Source organism: Ricinus communis, chromosome 10, assembly GCF_019578655.1.
Source record: "Ricinus communis isolate WT05 ecotype wild-type chromosome 10, ASM1957865v1, whole genome shotgun sequence".
Taxonomy (NCBI): Eukaryota; Viridiplantae; Streptophyta; class Magnoliopsida; order Malpighiales; family Euphorbiaceae; genus Ricinus; species Ricinus communis.
The window spans coordinates 5,280,097-5,297,984 of record NC_063265.1 but is presented as its reverse complement, the minus strand read 5'-3'; the positions used below and the strand labels follow the sequence as shown (position 1 = coordinate 5,297,984).

At 31.1% G+C, this 17,888-nt stretch overlaps 3 protein-coding genes across 3 annotated transcripts; 1 reads left to right on the top strand and 2 right to left on the bottom strand.

Moving 5' to 3' along the window:
- Positions 1–1,358: 1,358 nt before the first annotated feature.
- Positions 1,359–3,487, bottom strand: LOC8273463 (fructose-1,6-bisphosphatase, chloroplastic). Its single transcript, XM_002527840.4, has 4 exons — positions 2,918–3,487; positions 2,267–2,491; positions 1,651–2,157; positions 1,359–1,545 (listed from the first exon to the last, which is right to left on the bottom strand). The coding sequence occupies exons 1-4, from the start codon at positions 3,344–3,346 to the stop codon at positions 1,474–1,476; spliced, it is 1,233 nt and encodes a 410-aa protein (XP_002527886.1). The 5' UTR covers positions 3,347–3,487; the 3' UTR covers positions 1,359–1,473.
- A 4,913-nt stretch (positions 3,488–8,400) lies between these two features.
- LOC8273464 lies at positions 8,401–10,157 on the top strand. The gene is made up of 3 exons (XM_048379837.1): positions 8,401–8,609; positions 8,716–9,042; positions 9,743–10,157. Exons 1-3 carry the CDS (start codon positions 8,546–8,548, stop codon positions 9,889–9,891), a joined length of 540 nt encoding a protein of 179 aa, XP_048235794.1. The 5' UTR covers positions 8,401–8,545; the 3' UTR covers positions 9,892–10,157.
- Positions 10,158–13,630: 3,473 nt separating this feature from the next.
- Positions 13,631–17,231, bottom strand: LOC8273465 (laccase-7). Its single transcript, XM_025158911.2, has 6 exons — positions 16,973–17,231; positions 16,167–16,318; positions 15,468–15,712; positions 15,220–15,348; positions 14,142–15,098; positions 13,631–13,964 (listed from the first exon to the last, which is right to left on the bottom strand). Exons 1-6 carry the CDS (start codon positions 17,069–17,071, stop codon positions 13,834–13,836), a joined length of 1,713 nt encoding a protein of 570 aa, XP_025014679.2. The 5' UTR covers positions 17,072–17,231; the 3' UTR covers positions 13,631–13,833.
- Between the last annotated feature and the right edge of the window lie 657 nt (positions 17,232–17,888).

Below are 17,888 nucleotides of genomic sequence, written 5' to 3'. Positions count from 1 at the left end.
TGTATCTGAGCAATTAAACTTGACAAGGATACAACCCCATACAGAACAGACAGGGTAAGAAAAATCTACTTGCTCATTCATCAGGAGAATTAGACTGGGATCAGACAGTAATTTATGTTATTTTATTAATCCCAGATCATATACATAGAAGTTTATGATCTGTGGAGAAACTTGTTTCGTTCTATACAAAAAAAATTAAAAAAATTCTTTTTTCTTCGTCTTTGAATGAATTTGCTGCACATATTTGCACATTTGTGCATTTTTTAGATAGCCCGGAATTCAAAAAATTCAAAAACTGTCAGCAGACCTATATTTGCACATCTTCTATCATTACAACTGACATTCTCTGTTTTATACTGAATTTCTTTAATTATTTTTACTTTTTTGCTTTCACGTGATATAACAGCGTTTCATATAAATAAAGTTTATGGAGCTAGTAATTATACTTCTGTGGAGAAGGAGGTTCAGAACATTCGGCATTTCCCTGATCAAATAGAAATTCTCTGCGAAATGGATTTACACAGATGTCATTATTAGTTGCTGGTTTTAATGATTATAATTGCTTAATGTCGTCTACTTCCTTTGTAGGGCTCCGGTTTTACTAACCAACTCCAACTTTGAAGTACCTTCTTTTTATTGAACCAGCATATATTTGCAAACGAAGGGGAACGGAGAAACATCCCTGGTATTTCGTTACCTCTTATGTTTACTACTAAGCTTCAACAAATATGTTCCATGTGTACGTTTTTAATTGTATAAAGTGTTTTTCAATATATTTGAAAGTTTTAAACTTTAGATCCCTGGAACCACGACAATCTCATTGGACTTCCTTAAAAACTCAACATGTATATATGGCATCTTACTGTTCCACAAGATGAGTCTAAAAATTCTATAATATAATATGTTTGCAGATTCCAATTTTCTGCATTCATATTAGGATGGTATCTTCACTTGGGCCATTTTTTCACAGAATTTTCTTTTTCAGTTTAAATGTTGAATCCAAGTCCAGCATGCCTGGCTTGGATGAAATCATTACCTTATATATCAGAGATTTAAAGCGAAGCAGAGATAGTTGGTCATACTTTAGACCTTAGATTCTTTTGAATGGTGCTACTCTTTGTATGTGCAACTGCTTGTTTATGTGGTTTCGGAGACGAATTTCTGCGGTAAACTAGGTTATTTAATAGAAGTGCTTTTGGCCGTCTCTGGAGCACTATTAATGCACTATTCTTTTTGATTTATGTATATGCATCAGTGAAAGATAGGCTCAAAAATTATGTGTTGAATCTTCCTCTTGATATTAGCTATCCACAAATATCTCATTCTAGCAGACAAAAAATAAAAGAATCATGCGAGAGTTGTTGAACAGAAATGTATTCCTTCTCTCTTACTCTCAATAATGTATTTTTGAGAAACTATCAAACAGGCTTTATCTTCACAAACAGAATTATTGTCTATGCCTTTACAATTTAATCAAGCCAAGTACTTCTCCAATTTGTCCACTTCCTCCAGGCTCCCAATGTAGAGTGGAACACGCTGATGTATCTGGTGAAAGGATTAAAAAGAAAAGGAAAGAAAATCTTAGCTGTTAATTTACAAAATGAAGAATTTAAAGTAAATGAACTGAAAAATACATTTAGTTGTGCGTACCTCAACAGGCTGTATGTCAAGTATTCTCTGATGGCCATCAGATCCTTTGCCACCAGCTTGTTCCACTATAAAGCTCATAGGTGCACACTCATACAAGAGCCTCAGCTTCCCATTCTTGCTCTTCTTGTCTCTAGGATACCCATAAATTCCACCGTATAGCAGGGTTCGATGGAAGTCACCAACCAAACTACCAATGTATCGAGCAGAGTAGGGCTTTCCACTAGGACCAGGGTCTTTAAGGTCATCTATGTACTTCTTCAATTTATTGTCCCACAATTGGTAATTTCCTTCATTAAATGCATAAATCTTTCCAGCCTTTGGTATCTGGATTTTTTCTTGAGTTAAAACAAATTCTCCATACATTGGATCCAAGGTGAAAGCAAACACGCCTGTTCCAATAGTGAGAACAAAAATCACCGAGCTTGAATACATGCAGTAGCCAGCAGCAAGAAGGTTACTTCCTGGCTGGCAGACATTCACAATGCATCTCTGTTCTGCATTGTCAAGCTGCAGTTTACCAAATTGTCAAAGAGTTGGTTATTGTGATTCTATCTCTTTTCTTTGTTTGATAACAATGGGAATGAAATACAATAACTGCCCATGAATTATCTCTTACAGTGTTATCATCGCCAATATCAGCTAGGCACTCATCGTTTGGGCTATATATTCCAAAGATGGAACCAGTGGACACTGCAGCATCAATATTGGACGATCCATCGAGGGGGTCAAATACCACTATATAGTTCCCAGAGTAACTCTCCTCCACCGCTACTGGGACATCCTCTTCCTCTGATGCTATGATTCCTGTCCGTCCGCTTGATCTCAAGCAGTTGGAGAACACCTGTAAGTGCAAAATCACCAAACTCAATTGTTCTGCCTAATGATTCAAGCAGTACACGTGTTACTATTGAAGAAAGAAAGATGATAAGCAGCCCAAACTCTGCACCCCATGGCGCATATTATAATGGATTATCAGTGGTATAGCTACATTTATCTTTTTCCTGCTATGGCGATTTAAGCAGGAATTAATAGATCATTTGGTTTTAGAGATCACAAAGTGATAAATCCATAACCTCCTAGAACACCTACTGTCAAGAAATCCCAGCTAGAAGCTTGTTGAAGTAGATTTTTACTAGCATTCTGACTATGTTTAGTAGGAAAACATAATTGAAATCTGGATAATTTTTGAGATGATATCCAAAGTAACTTCCATGTACTGATAGTATTTATATACATTATTCATGAAAGTAACTTGCTATTGGCAAACCTCATTAGAGACCACGTCAAGCTTCTTCTGGTCCTCCCCTTGAATATTTACGGCACCCTGAACTCCAGTTAAGTTAGAAATACTAGCTCTTTGCACCAAAGAAGCAATCTGCTTGCATGCCATTGAAATGCTAGAAAGCACAATAGTGAGTTCAGCATCAATGACACCTGCTTGTTCCTGCTTCAACAGCCAATTTGTGAGCGTTTGAATCTCGTAGGTGTTCCTTTTTGTCACTGCCTCCGACTCTGTGCTCACAGCCATGCACTTAACCCCAGCAGCAACATGTTTTTTCTTGCTGCTGTTGCTGTTGGGGAATGAGACTAGTGTACTGGTGTCAAAGGCACATAATTGGGAAGGAGAGAGGGGAGAAAGAGAGCGTGTGGTTGAGAAGAGGAGACGAGAAGATGGCAGTGTTGTAACAGCAACCATGGCTTGAGCTTCTTTCTTTTGCTGTTCACTTTTCTTCCTCCTGCTTTCCTCTTCTTGTTTATGATATCTGTTTTGAGCTTTCTCTGAGAGCAATCAGTCTCTCTGTGCTTGGATTTTGTTTGGCATTGTGAGGTGGTGGGTAACGATTTCCGTTGCGTTGGGGTCCCACTTATCATCGTCTCTGTACCTGTTTTGTGATCATCATTCGTTGGAGTGTCCAAGTGGAGCAGTGTGGGTTAATATAAGTGTCACATCTGACCCATTTCGTATGATAGATGTTTAGCCCAATAGGTTTCTTTCTTTTTCTGACATCTCCATTTCAATACTTTACACTCTTAGCATTTGGCCCAATAGTTTGTCTTAGGGTTCCTGGTTAATTCCTAGATTTAGTTGCAGTTTGGTTTTAAATGGAACCGACCAAATGTTCATCTCCACCTGTAACCTGACAGCCAGACCTGTTAACTAGGTGGATACTATATTTTTCCTATAATATACACTATATTGTTTATATAGATAAAATACGTGTATATATATATGATATAGGAGAATATTTAACTTGTGAATTTTCCCCCACACTTGTATTTGGATAGTGGTGAAATCAAAATTATTATCATGTACCCTTGGCTGATTAGTCAACTGCAAAGGAAGTTTCCAGGTGATTTCGTCCATGAGTTTTGTGAATTTGTCTATCCTCCATCCGGGAGAAATTGTTAGATAAACTTATCATTAAGTATATGGGATAAATACTAATTAACCCATGTGTATGACATGTATTTTTTTATTACATTAAAATTCCTTTTAGTTCTAATAAAACTAATTACTACCGCCTTTTGTGTTAGTTGAAGGACTAAACTAGTAATTTAAGGTTACAATTTGATCATTTAACTTATTATCAAGTATCAAATTCGTCTTTAACTAACACAGAAGACGGTAGTAGTTAGTTCTATTAAAACTTAAAGAGATTTTAATGTAATAGAAAAAATGCAAGGAGTTACTCATAAATTAGGCCAAACCATGGGAGATAGATAGTATTTAACTCTAGGTATATTGACATGTAAATTATTGATTAAACTTTTAGTTTTGAGTTGTTAATAATAATAAATAACTCAACTAAACTAAATGCTACACTTAACAAATAGTGCAACAGCTCGATGTATAAATGATTTTGTCTATGAATAATATGGTAGACTAAATCTAACAAATAATATTACAAGTAATGTATAAATGATTTTGTTTCTCAGTCGGTATAAATATTCATTGGACAAATAATTAAAATTGGGTCTTTTTAAAAAAAAAAATTGATACAATTAGTTAGATTTATTAAAAACTTCAAAGTTCAGGTTTATTTTAGGTAATTAGGGCTTTGAAAATTAATTCTTATTTTAGTCTCTCATATTTTAAATAAATTAACATCTTAATCCACATATATTAATTTTTTAAATACTGAACTGAAGTGTTATTATTTTATAAATTTAAGATAAAAATATTATTTGAAGTAAAAAAGATTAGGGGGTAAAATATGTATTAGTATGTTGAAAATGAAAAATGCAGAATACTTCTATTCAATTTTCAAATACGAGAGATGAAAGTGTAATTAATATTAAAACATGAGGATGCTCTAGAATGTAAAATTTATATGAATTCCTGCAAATAATGTAACATGAAGTGTACACTCAATGATTACTATCTAATAAACAAAGGTAAATAATGTAAATATGAAGTATACACTCAATGATTACAATGTAAATAAACAAAGGTAAAACGTTGAGCTAGAAAAGAGAAACATGACGAAGGAAAGTACATATTTTGAAGACGAAATCTCTAGAGACACAAAGATGTACGAAATGAGAATTGAAACTTCTTCCTTTTTCTCCAAGATTGGTCTAAAATTCTAGAACCCATTAATAATAATAAAAAAAAGTAAAAATAATAAAAACCATACCATACTATAGTATTTAGTAATATGTATGTAGACTATTAGACTCGAATGAATATTATATTATATGGCTGGTCCTATTTGCGTAGGAGAAACTCCAGAGTCATTTGGAGGAGACGACTGGTAGTAAGGAACAAAATCCATTGCTTATGCAGTCATTTGCCACCTTCTCTTCATTTATTCCACGAAGACTTGGTGCCTTTTCTTGGAAAAAAATGCTTGCTACCGTTGAGAAATTAATGGGACATATTACTTGCTCTTCTTTGGACGTTTGCCAGTATCACAAATGAGTATTTTATTGTTGTTAGCTGGTCAATGTCCACATGGGCTCCTAACCCTCCATTGTTCCTCAGTCAGCTACACTCTGATTACACACTATCGTACCAAATTGACCCATTCTCTATATCACAAGGTTGATCTTACATAGGTAAAGTTCCTAACATTTGACCCTGGAGGATTAATTTTGGCATGCACATTAGTAATTTTTCCTTTTTTTTTCTTCTTCTTTTGCTAAATTAAGTTTGAGCTTCATTATATATAAATATGGATGAAAAGATACGAAGACATAATTGGCTATAACAGCTTATAATTGTATAATTATAGCTACTTAATTATTTAGGAGTCTTTTGGTTTGTGAAAGATAAGTTAGAAATGAGTATGAGAATGAGTGGTTCTCACCGTTGATGTTTAGTTCATCAAAATTTTCATCAAAATTAAAATGGAATTACCTCGTCAATTAGAAATCACTCATTCTTTTAAGCAATAAAAAATTTAAAACCTATAGAAATCAGGTCAAATAATTATAAACGGTCGAACATGCAAACTAATAACTTGTTATTCATATAAATATTATTTTTCTATATTTACTGCATATAATAATTATAAATTAAATAATATTATTTTTATACTATAATTAAATATTATTATTAACAACAATACCAAATAAATCAGATTCTTATTGCCAAACAACATGTAAAAAATATAATCATTTTTATTTTAATTTTATTTCTGACATTGAATCATAAGGGTCATAAAGAATAGACTTATATAATAATAATAAAAATTAAAACATTTGAAATACATATATGGACTATGGAGTACATTGCTATTTTGTAACTTATGTAATATTAACATGATATATTGGATTAAGAAAATTTATCATTTTGATCTGTAGAATCAACTAGAAGAAGAATAATCATTTTCACCGTCAGATTAAAAAGTGTCGTATTATTTGGCCAAGATTTACATTTCATTGATCTCTTTCCTCAATATCTGGAAAGAATAGAGTTAGGTACATGAACAATAAAGGCTTACTTGTCATGGGGGTCTCACAGTTGAATTTTCAACAAATTACCTACAGGCACTAACAAAATTTCTTAAACAGTGACGGATATTGACCAATCATCAATTAGAGGCATATTTCAACATTGGTTGGATTCTTTTCTTTCTGTTGGTTATTTACATTTACGATAATGTGATTTGCATTTATTTGTACTTGGTACAACTAGAACTTGGCTCTACTTAGGAATGCGTATTGGGACTTGTATCCATCTATCTAATTTCATTTTAATTCAAACACGATTAATATTATATATTTATCTCAATTTATTTAAAAATTATTTTCATTATCTAAATTTATTTTAAATTTAAATAAGAATATTTGTATTACTTGAATCTACCCCTACCCATTAAATTTATAGCTTACAAAATAAATTTTATAAGCATTTTAATTGAATAATGGGTATCTTATTTATTAAATATCTGTTTATATATGAATAATTAGAAATTAAATATGAATCTATTTATCTCCATTATTCAAACCTATTTTAAGTTTTGATAGAAGTATTTGCATATTACTTGAATCTGCCCATATTCATTTAATTTATAGCTTTTAAAATAAATTTTACAGACATTTCAATTAGATAATAGGTATCTTATTCGTTAAATATTTATTTATATGAATATTTGACAATCTATTTATCGAACCTATTTACAATTATATTATTTTAAAATAATTAAACACATATTAATAAAAAAATAAATTAAACTAATAAATAAATTACAAAATAAATAGATATCGGATACCGAATTTGGCTAATCTAAACTCAAATTTATTTATATAATTAGATTGATATAGTAGATATTCGAAAAATTAGACTTAAACTTAATTTGAACCTAATATGAATATTAAAATTTTATATTAAACTCATACTAAATTCAATTGCAACTATCGACATTCATCTTATTAGGATTCGGATAGAGCGGTTTATTTGCAAAAATCCATCCTATTGTTATCCCTAGTTAATTAAAACAATAAAAGAAAAGCTACACAGACATGATTAATGAGTAGTAAGATAATTAAAATTGGTAATACTAACTAAAGTAAGTTTATGCCTGGCACAAGTTGAGAGATTGGAAATTCTTTTTCTACTCTGAAGGTAATATCTTTTAATTATACATTAAATCAAATTAATAAAAAATAATAAATATTTATTAATTTTAAATAATTATATATCTCAATTTTCTAATTACTAGAATATAAAATATTTATGTACTCATATTAGAATATACAATAATGACGGTGTGAGATATTAGCCCGACAGTTAGCCGAAACAGTCAATGTGAAATATGAAACATCTTGGAGTTTTGAGGCAGGGAAAGTCGAGCAAAAGAGAAATCCAAACGCGTTACTACAAAGTTTTAGTTTTGACAAGCCGTATCAAAAAAAAATGTTATAGAAAGAAATGCAGAGTACATGCCGGGTTGATTTTTGAAAGAAAATAAAAAATAAAAAATTTAGAGCCTATAAATAAGATTATAAGAGTTTTTTTAATTTAATTAAGGTATTAAATTTAAATTTTAGATATGCAGCTGTATTAAAATTTTTAAAAGTATTTTACCACCTGCATGAGTCCTGTTAGACTAAATTGAGATATAAATAAATAAAAAAAGAAAAGAAATAAAATTAATTAAACCAGTAGGCTGGTTAACGCGTTCCTAAAAATCGATGGACGCGTTATATTCCAATTACAGACACACCTACAATCGTACAAGCAAAGAAGCTGGACCTTTAACCTTCCCTTCCCTTTCCTTCCTCTTTCTCTATATATAGCTTCTTCCAAACCTTTCCTTCTATAAAAACAACCCCTCCTCTATATTCTCTCCCTCCCGCTCACCAAACTCTTTTGCCTGTTTTTTCACTTCTCAATACAAACCAGAAACAAAAAACAATAAGGAAAAACAGAAGAAACCAACACCATTCTATGGCTCCTTTGAGATTACCATTGGCTCTCTTTCTTTCCTCCCTCTTTCTCCATGCCGCTCTAGGTACGTGACTTAATCAGATTGATTCATTTTTCTGAATGAACCCAAGAGATGCATTCTTGAATTACATCCTGAATAACTGATGTTTTTTTCTACTTTTCTTTTTCAGGTGAGATTGTGTGTGAGGATTTGCCAGAGGATGTTTGCGCATTTTCTATAGCATCATCTGGAAAGAGATGCTTGTTGGAGACGTATGCAAATAGAGAAGGAAAGGTGGAGTACCAGTGCAGAACATCAGAGGTTGTTGTTGAAAGAATGGCAGATTACATTGAGAGTGATGAATGTGTAAAGGCTTGCGGTGTTGATAGGAACTCTGTTGGTATTTCTTCTGATGCTCTTCTTGAACCCCAATTCACTGCCAAGCTTTGCTCTCCTGCTTGTTACCAGAAATGCTCCAACATTGTTGACCTTTACTTCAATTTGGCTGCTGGTGAAGGTAATAACATCTTACCTCTTCTTCATGCCTTCTATTTGAAAATCTTTCTCGAACTTTTTCTTTTCCCTTCAGTTAGGTCAGATTTCATTTTTATTCATGGGAAGGAAAATAAAAAAAAAACGTTTGGTATGATTAATCATAAACACCAATCAGAAGCCTATTGTGTGGTACTGGGATGGCTCTATTCCTCGAGAAATAATTAAGAAACTAATGCAATAACATGCTAATTGTTTTTTTATTAATTAATAATAGTGAACATATCTTTCTAATTGGGAAAATATTGGGTTTGCTACCTTAATTAAAGTTTAATTAAGTAATGTTTGAATGCTCTCATTATCTTTCTTAGTTGAGGAATTTAGAACAAGGCCATATATATATGGGTCAACAGCTTTCATCATCAATAGTAATAACAACAACAAAGAATACCACCTTGACGTGCTAAAAATAAATAATAAATCATACCCTTTATTTATAAAAATACCATCTTTGTCTTATTAATTTTATTCTTAAATTGAACCTATTAATTAAGTAAAGCATTTGGTACCTTGCTGCTTCACTTTTACTTCACCTTCAATCAAAGAATTCTTCTTCCTACAATCCAACAAATAATTAACCTAATTAATCAATAATGATAGTGAATATTCCAAGTCTAAAACTTTATTTATGGTATCTTACTCTATTTTTTTGCTTTTGTATGCAGGTGCATTTTTGCCTGACCTGTGCGATGCATCCCGGACCAACCCGCACCGATCAATGATTCAACTGATGAGCTCAGGCGTGGCCCCTGGTCCTATTACCAGCGAGGCATCAGCAGCCTTGGTTGGAGCTCCTGCTTCCGCTCCTATGTAATAATAATAATAATCATCGGCCACATATTTTATTATTATTATTATTATTCAATGGCTAAAATTTTTATTTTTAGTCAATTAGTGTAAAGCAGAATCAGCAATAATATTTTTTATAAATACTTGAGAGACATATATATATATAGAGAGAGAGCCAGTTATTGGTGTTGGGTTGGGTTTGTTGATCAGAATTATTAGTATTATTTTTATTATTATTTTGTCTCATATACAATATATACCATTTAATATTTAATAGAAGAATGTTGCTTATTATAGGTCCAATTATAAATTAAATTCTGAATTTTATACTTTTTAATAATTTTATCTAATTATTTTAAAATATATATATTCATTTTTAAGTTTATTTTCAAAAATTACTTTATGATGACAATTTTTGAAATTTCAAAAGTAAAAAAGATGATGTGGATAATAATTATGAATAAGCAAAAATAATTTATTCTATACTTAATAATATGAACATTAAAAATTTTATATAGATAAATTCTTTTACATATTTTATATCTAAATGTAATAAATTTTTTATTAATTCACTAATTTTTATATTAGTAAGCAAAATGTCATTTTTTTCATTGTAAAAATTATTATCGAAAAATATTTTTGAAAATAAATTAAAAGTATAGATATTTATTTTAAGATTTTAAAATAATTGAATAAAATTATTAAAAAAATATAAAATTCAGAATTTAATTAGTAATTCATACTCAATTTATTTTATTAATCAAAACTTCTTTGTTACATGGATGGCAATGTGCATAAATACTACTATTTTACTAATTCCTGCAAGATTATTATTATGCTTCTCACCCTCACTCTCATTTCGTCTCTTAAAGAGTTGCCTAATGATATTAAAAGATAAAAAGATTTGATATGTAGTTAGTATTATTTCATATTTGGCTATCTCATAAAAAGAAAATGAAAAATAATATTTTTTTAATTATTACAAATGAGGAGGAAAACTTAATTGACCTCTAGATTAAATTTGTGACTGCAAAAGCACTTATTTCCAAATGTTATCCTTAGTACTCCCGAAACTAGACAGAATAGGAAGAAATGAAATTTTATTTTACCATGCTTCCTAACGAACTCCTTGAAAGTTTCATTAAGAAATTATAAATTCTTTGTTTTACATTTATATTCTATTTATTTTGAATAACTTTTAAATCACGTTTAATTTAATTTAGATATATCTTTCAATAAAATAGAACCAACCATATGTACATCTCTAATTGAAATAGTAACTCATATAATACTTTACAAATATATATTCTAATATTATTTGTGTAGAAAATATTTTTTTGATATTTATTTTATCATCAAATTCTAGATATTTTTAATTTGCAAAGAACTGAACGTATTTATTGAAAATGAAGAATCGAATAAGAATTTTGATAATAATATATAATGGAACACATATGTTAGCTAATGCCTCTATTTGATTATATGATTACGCTGTTACCGTAACCCATTACATCCATTAATTCCTATATCTCTACCTGTATTTTCCATAACTAAATAAACAAAATCAGTTTTTTTCCCTTTTTAAATTATATTTTAAGCTTTTGGACCAGATCAGTATTTATCTTCTCGCTGTTTATTAGTTATTTTTATTAAAATATTTTTCAGAATTATTCTAAAATCAATAAAAAATATTATTTTTATTGTATATATTTTTTAAATATAGTGTGAATGTTTTTTTTTTATTTTTAATTTTTATTTGATTGTTTTCGGTTGCTTAATACAAAAACAACTAAAGAAAAATTAAAATTTTATTTTTAAAAAAGATAAAAAAATTATTTCTAATATTTTCATACATTAAAAATAAAAAAATTTACAACGTATTTTTTAATAAAAAATAAAAAAGCATAGATATTTCTGTTATTTTTTCTAAATAAAAATCAGAAAGAAGGAGGACTTGACTCTGGCTTGTTGGGGCTGGGCTTGTGTACTTTGTTCTGTTCTAAATAGGCAGCAGCCTTTTTAGCTTTTGCTTTAGGTTTCTTTTGAATAAATACTTTGGGTTGTTTCTTTTGAATAATTTTTTAGGCTTCATCTCGCCCAATGGACAATACTCATGAAAATAAGACAGAAATCTTTTATTGCATATATTACTGAATTAATGATTTACTAAGTTGCACAATCAATTAATAATAATAATAATAATAAAAACTTATAATAAAATTATATATAATTAATAATAAAATATGCTAATTTTTAGAATGAAAAATTATTTTATAATTAAAAAACCTAATTAATTAGTTATTATAATATTTAAAATATAATTAGAATATTAGTTGCTAGGATTTGAATTATTGTATAATTAAGAATTAATTTATTAATTTATAAATTAATTATACAATAGACTTTAAAGTTACATATTATTGTCGTGTCTAGGTATTAAAATTATTAACATGTATGTCAAAATCCCAGTAAGTATGAACTTTAGTACGTATAGGAATCACTATGCCTACATACTAAAATTATTAACACATGTCAGAAATTTTTATTTTTTTTAATTTCGTTAATCTTTAAAATTCCATGGCTCCTTTTTTCTCGAGAATCTATACATCTCTTATCAATGTATGGACAACTATCCCCAATAGGAGTACTTTCACGAATGAATGTACGACAGATACTCAAAATGAAATCTATTCCAAATATATATGTCATGGTTCATTCAAATTAAAAACTAATTAAAAAAAAAATTATTTCTAAATTTATAAAAAAATACAGTACGATGAAAGTTGTAAACTGTATTTAGAGGGAGTTCTATGGTAGAATCAGTATGGGGCTCTAATTTTTATATATACATCATCAATTTGAAAATTAATTCGACATGTTTTAACTTATTATTACATGAATTGTTGTATATATAATGTCAATAATTTTTTAAAAATAATATACACCATAAATGTGAATTGATCTTTCAATTTTTACTTTTTTTTTTTTTGAAAAGAGCTTTCACTGTTATGATCATTACATTTGAGCTTCACATGCATGTCATAATTTTGTTTTATTTTATTTTTTCTCATTGTCATCCGTAATTAATTTAATTAAATCAATACCACTTTATTTAATTTTTATAAAACGTATGCACGCATTTTAGGCATTTGCATACACAAAAACTGCTTACTGTTTATCATGTATGAATACGATTAATCCATCATATGGCCAAAGGAACTAGATTGTAATAATCATAAAAACTATCGAATCTATTGGATTGTTTTCCACTACAAATTAATCCATTAATATGGTTTGCTCAACTTAAACTTAAAATTGTACTTGTTTAATTACTTAGAAGAGATAGCTTTGATGTCATTTTCTACTATTTATTTATTCCTCTTCGTTTTTTGGTTTTTTACTTGGTCTTTGCTTACACCAAGCAATTGGATTTTGATTATTTTTGTTCTTGTACATTATATTAATTAGTTTTCTAACAAAAAGGATTTTTTCACACACCAATTCTTGACTATTTATATTATTAAACAAGCATTCAATTTTCATTATATTTTTCATTATTTTTATCATCCTCGTAATAGTTTATTTTGATCTATTTAATTGGTATTGATGGCAGATGATCAAAATTATGCTAATTTACATAAAATAAAATAAAAACAAAGAAGTTGATGTGTGGAGTTGTGTGAGAGAGATACATTTTCAAGATATTAATCTACTGTCCTTGTACAATATATTTATCAAGAACATAATTAAGAATGAAAAGAAAATTAAAAAGAAAACCCCTTTCTAAGCAGTATTATTTATGAATGGACATTGGAAAAATTACATGGAAATAATTGGAACTTGCATGGTACAATTGACAAAGAATAGATATGCTCATAGCATTATTACAAACGGGATTTCTTTACCAATGAAACAATTAAAGTAAAATGTGAACGTGGAATTAATACAGACTCGAGTGTTATGAGTTCTAACACTTGGGCAGATCGGCTGGTGGAGGTGGCAAGGTAGACCATGGAGTCGGTCCATTCTGAACTACGAAAGCTGTTGCTAATCCCCATGGCAAATGCACGTCTAGATGACAGTGCATGAACCACACACCTACAAGATTCAAATTAACCTTAGTTATGTGCATAAATATATTTTATTCTAACCATGATCTACTTACTACAAGGGAAAGAAGAAAAACATGGTGCTTGCGGGCATTGATTAATATACTGATGGACATGATCATTATATAATCATAGTAAAAATATTTATATATGTCTATATATATACCTGGATTATTGGCTTTGAATCTTATAACTGCCCATCCTCCAACTGGGACTCCAATAGTGTTACGCACTTGTGGATTGACAAGATTGAGCTTTACAGAGTGCTTTACGTCATCGTAATTCCCAAATCCTTGGGCCAACACATAAAAATTAAAACCATGAAGATGTATGGGATGATTCTCCACCCCTATCAAGGCCGTATTCTGCAACACCATTTCCACGGTTGCGTTGTACTTCAACACCTTAACACTTGTGGATTTAGGTGCAAAAAGCAGCGACAAATCGTTGCTGATACTAGCATTCGTATAATCAAACTTGACCGGAGGCTTGTCAGGGAAATTAGGCGTGTAGACTCCGCTGACATTGGAAAAGAATGCCTCTAACATTGACAAACTCGTGGGCAGTTGAAACGATTCATTGTTCATGCTAGCAGATAATCGCTGCCCGAATGGACCTGCACAGGTGGTGTTCCCTGATCCTCCACAACGATCTAGTCCGAGCCCAACGGTCACGAACATGTGCTCGTCAATATGACGTGGCACTGGAACCCAGTGGGGTCCACCGGCTAGACCGGTAAGGTTGGAGTAAAACTTATGAACCGTTGGGGTGTCGTTAGTGGCCGGCATTAGAGGCATAATTGGAGCGGCTACTGTTGAGCCTTGGTAAGCGAGTATGCCTCTGGTAGTTGTGTTATCAAACGGCACACCTTCAGCGCTAGCATATGGGTTTGCAGTCATGTAGTAAGACCCGACCGCTTGATCAGCCTTTAGAAGTACGTCGGTGGTCATGCCCGGACCGGTAACGACCACGTCCGTGACGTAAGGTTCAGTGTAGGCTGCATCAATTGCGACCACTGTCATCTTGTGTTTGGCTATCTTGAAGAAGAGTTGATTATTGAGTGCAGCATTGATGATACGTAAGAGGTAGGTTTTTCCTTTCTCCACCTTAAGCTTGTACATTTCTGATTCAATTTATTCAAAAATAAATAAATAAATGTAACTCATGTTAAGTTAAAAGCAACACTCAGAACCTATCTGACATGCCTGACTAAGGGGATGGATGTGAATAGTATAATTACTTACGCTTTTGGGAGCAATTGTAGAGATCACCAGGCAATCCATTTATAGTATAAGCATCTGAATTCTGTGGTGCACCACCGCTGGCAATTGCCGCATTCTCGACGTCGATAACATTGGCATTCCACCACTCTCCTGCAATCACATTATTTTACAAGTAAAAATGGTGATTGATGCATGATTTGATTCATAGTGTGCACACAAAGTATAATTATTAAGCTGCTGACAGATAATAACAAGACATTGATGGATACCTAATAGGATGGGTACTTCTCTGTCAGGTTTAGGGAATGGGTAGGGAAGCCCCGATCTTGGACGGATAATGAGAGCACCATAGACGGTGGCACGAAGGGTCGAGACATGAGCATGCCACCATAGAGTACCCTCTTGTTTGATGACTCTGAATTTGTATGTGTAGCTGCTTCCAGGGATTATTGGACATTGAGTTACCATATCAGGTCCATCTGCCCAGCCACTTAATTTTTGAAATATTCCATGCCTGCATAAACATATTAATTAATTAAGGCAATTGTAATATCGGGTGTGATTATGAAAATCTATTTGTTTCACATCATAATTAGATTGGGATATTGTAGTGGTTGGAATGTGTATTTTCTTGACTCGATTTGATTTGAAAACATATTTAATTTTATCTTTTGCTTCTAATTGCTGTCTTGGTGGAAAAAATTGAAAATTATTGAGAATTAATATATTCAGTTTTAAAAAATTAAGGAATGAATGTATCCTACGTAACAAAGAATAAGTCTTGCAGAGAATGAAAACAACTGGAAACTTTGTGAGAAACAGCATACTCATGTTTTTTTAATGTTTAATTATACTAGGAAAGTCAAAGCCATTTGATAGTTGATTTTTCTAACTGAATATAAATATAGTTTGTATCTTGCCAATTATGTTAGCTTTCTAATTAACTAGAAATAGTTAATTATAATTACCAATGAATGGTGATATTGTAGGGTGACTTATTAAAAACATGGACAATAAGGGTGTCACCCTCTCGAACCCGTAAAGTTGGGCCAGGAAGGCTTCCGTTCACTGCAGTTATCACATGCTCATTGCACAGCCGCCGAACAGTTAGGTTTTTCACCTGAAACATAGATTCATAATAAATCCCATTAGTGTATTAAGCTAACACCTTGCTTTGTGCCTTAGCTTTAAGAGGGTCATGAAATAGAATTTTTAGTAAATATAATGGTTGGAGTAATTCGTTTAAAAACCATCATTTATTCAAAAATCAGTTGAAACTTTCGGGTTAACATTTTTGAAAACAAAAAAAAGTCCTGGAATTTGAACTGAGAAACCTCGCTCATTAGGATTAATATTTTTAAATTGTGCATATCTGGACTTTCTACTACTAGTTGTCAGCCACTCAACAATACTTGACTGCAACAGTAAATCCAAAACCATCCTAATTTAACTCCAATCATCACCAGAAGCAAGTTTCTGCAACAAAGAATAGATTTTCCAATTTTGGAAGATATTAAAGAAACCATGCATGCATGGTACTTTAATTTGGTGAACGTTTTAGTGAAAAAGTGGGCAGTGATTATCCTATATATCCTGCCCTTGGTGCCATCTTAGGCAATAATAATAAGCATCATGAGTGTCCAATGAACGAAATCCTATCGCTAGCTTTACCATTTTGCGTGGCCTAATAACTCATATAGAAAAGAAAAAAGAAAACAAACCAAAATAGAGAAATGAAAGGGACAAGAAAATAAAGGAGTGAAAGAAAAGTTACATGTAATGAATGTTCCACGACTGCAGCAGAAGCCAGCGAAGAAGCAAGAAGAGCTAAAGAACAAAGAAACAAAACTAGAAAAAAATGAGAGGAATACATGTTGATGATGAAGAGAAATAGAGGGTGAGAAAGAGAGAAGAAGATGGGCAAAATAATAGGTTGACAGAGAGCTAAGGTATAAGGATGTAGCTAAGAACGTGGGCAAATAATAAATAGCTCGAGTTCTTTGTTGGTACCCTAATGAAAAGATGGAGTAAGCAGAGATATATATATATAGTAACACCGAGCTTGATAGAGTCATCGACTCCGTATGGATTGCGTGCAAATATGGATAAAAGACATTAAAAGGGTTGAGTGAGATTTTGTTCTATGGATTTAAAGAAATAAAGGGATTATTAGGGGAAGGGGAAACTTCGTTATTAGGGTTAAGTTAGGCCATCAAAATATTCATAAACAAAGGTCAAGCTTTTTGATTTCGAACTTGGTAGTGGTAGCTAAAGCAGACAAGCTATCTCTTTTGAATTTGATATTTAGTTTATGACTTGCATGCATGGGACCCAAAATTACTTGTTCTCTAAACTCTTCACTCTTTTTCTTTCTTATAATTAACACATCCAAGAATTTTTAAGATCTGTTTAATTGTTTCCCCCTTCAGATAACAACAACAACATCAACAATATAATGTTTCCTTCCTGTTATCCGAAGATCCACAAACAAAAACTTTTGGGTGTTCTTTTTCCTATTGTAAGATGGGAGTTTTAAAAGAAGAGGGCTACATTCTATTAGATACTTCACATTTTTGCGCTTTCTTTAAATTAATAGAAGGTACATAAATTAATTTGTTTCAAATTTGACTAAATTCTAGAATTGGTGAAAATATATAGATAAAAAAAAACTCAACTATAATTATCTTAAA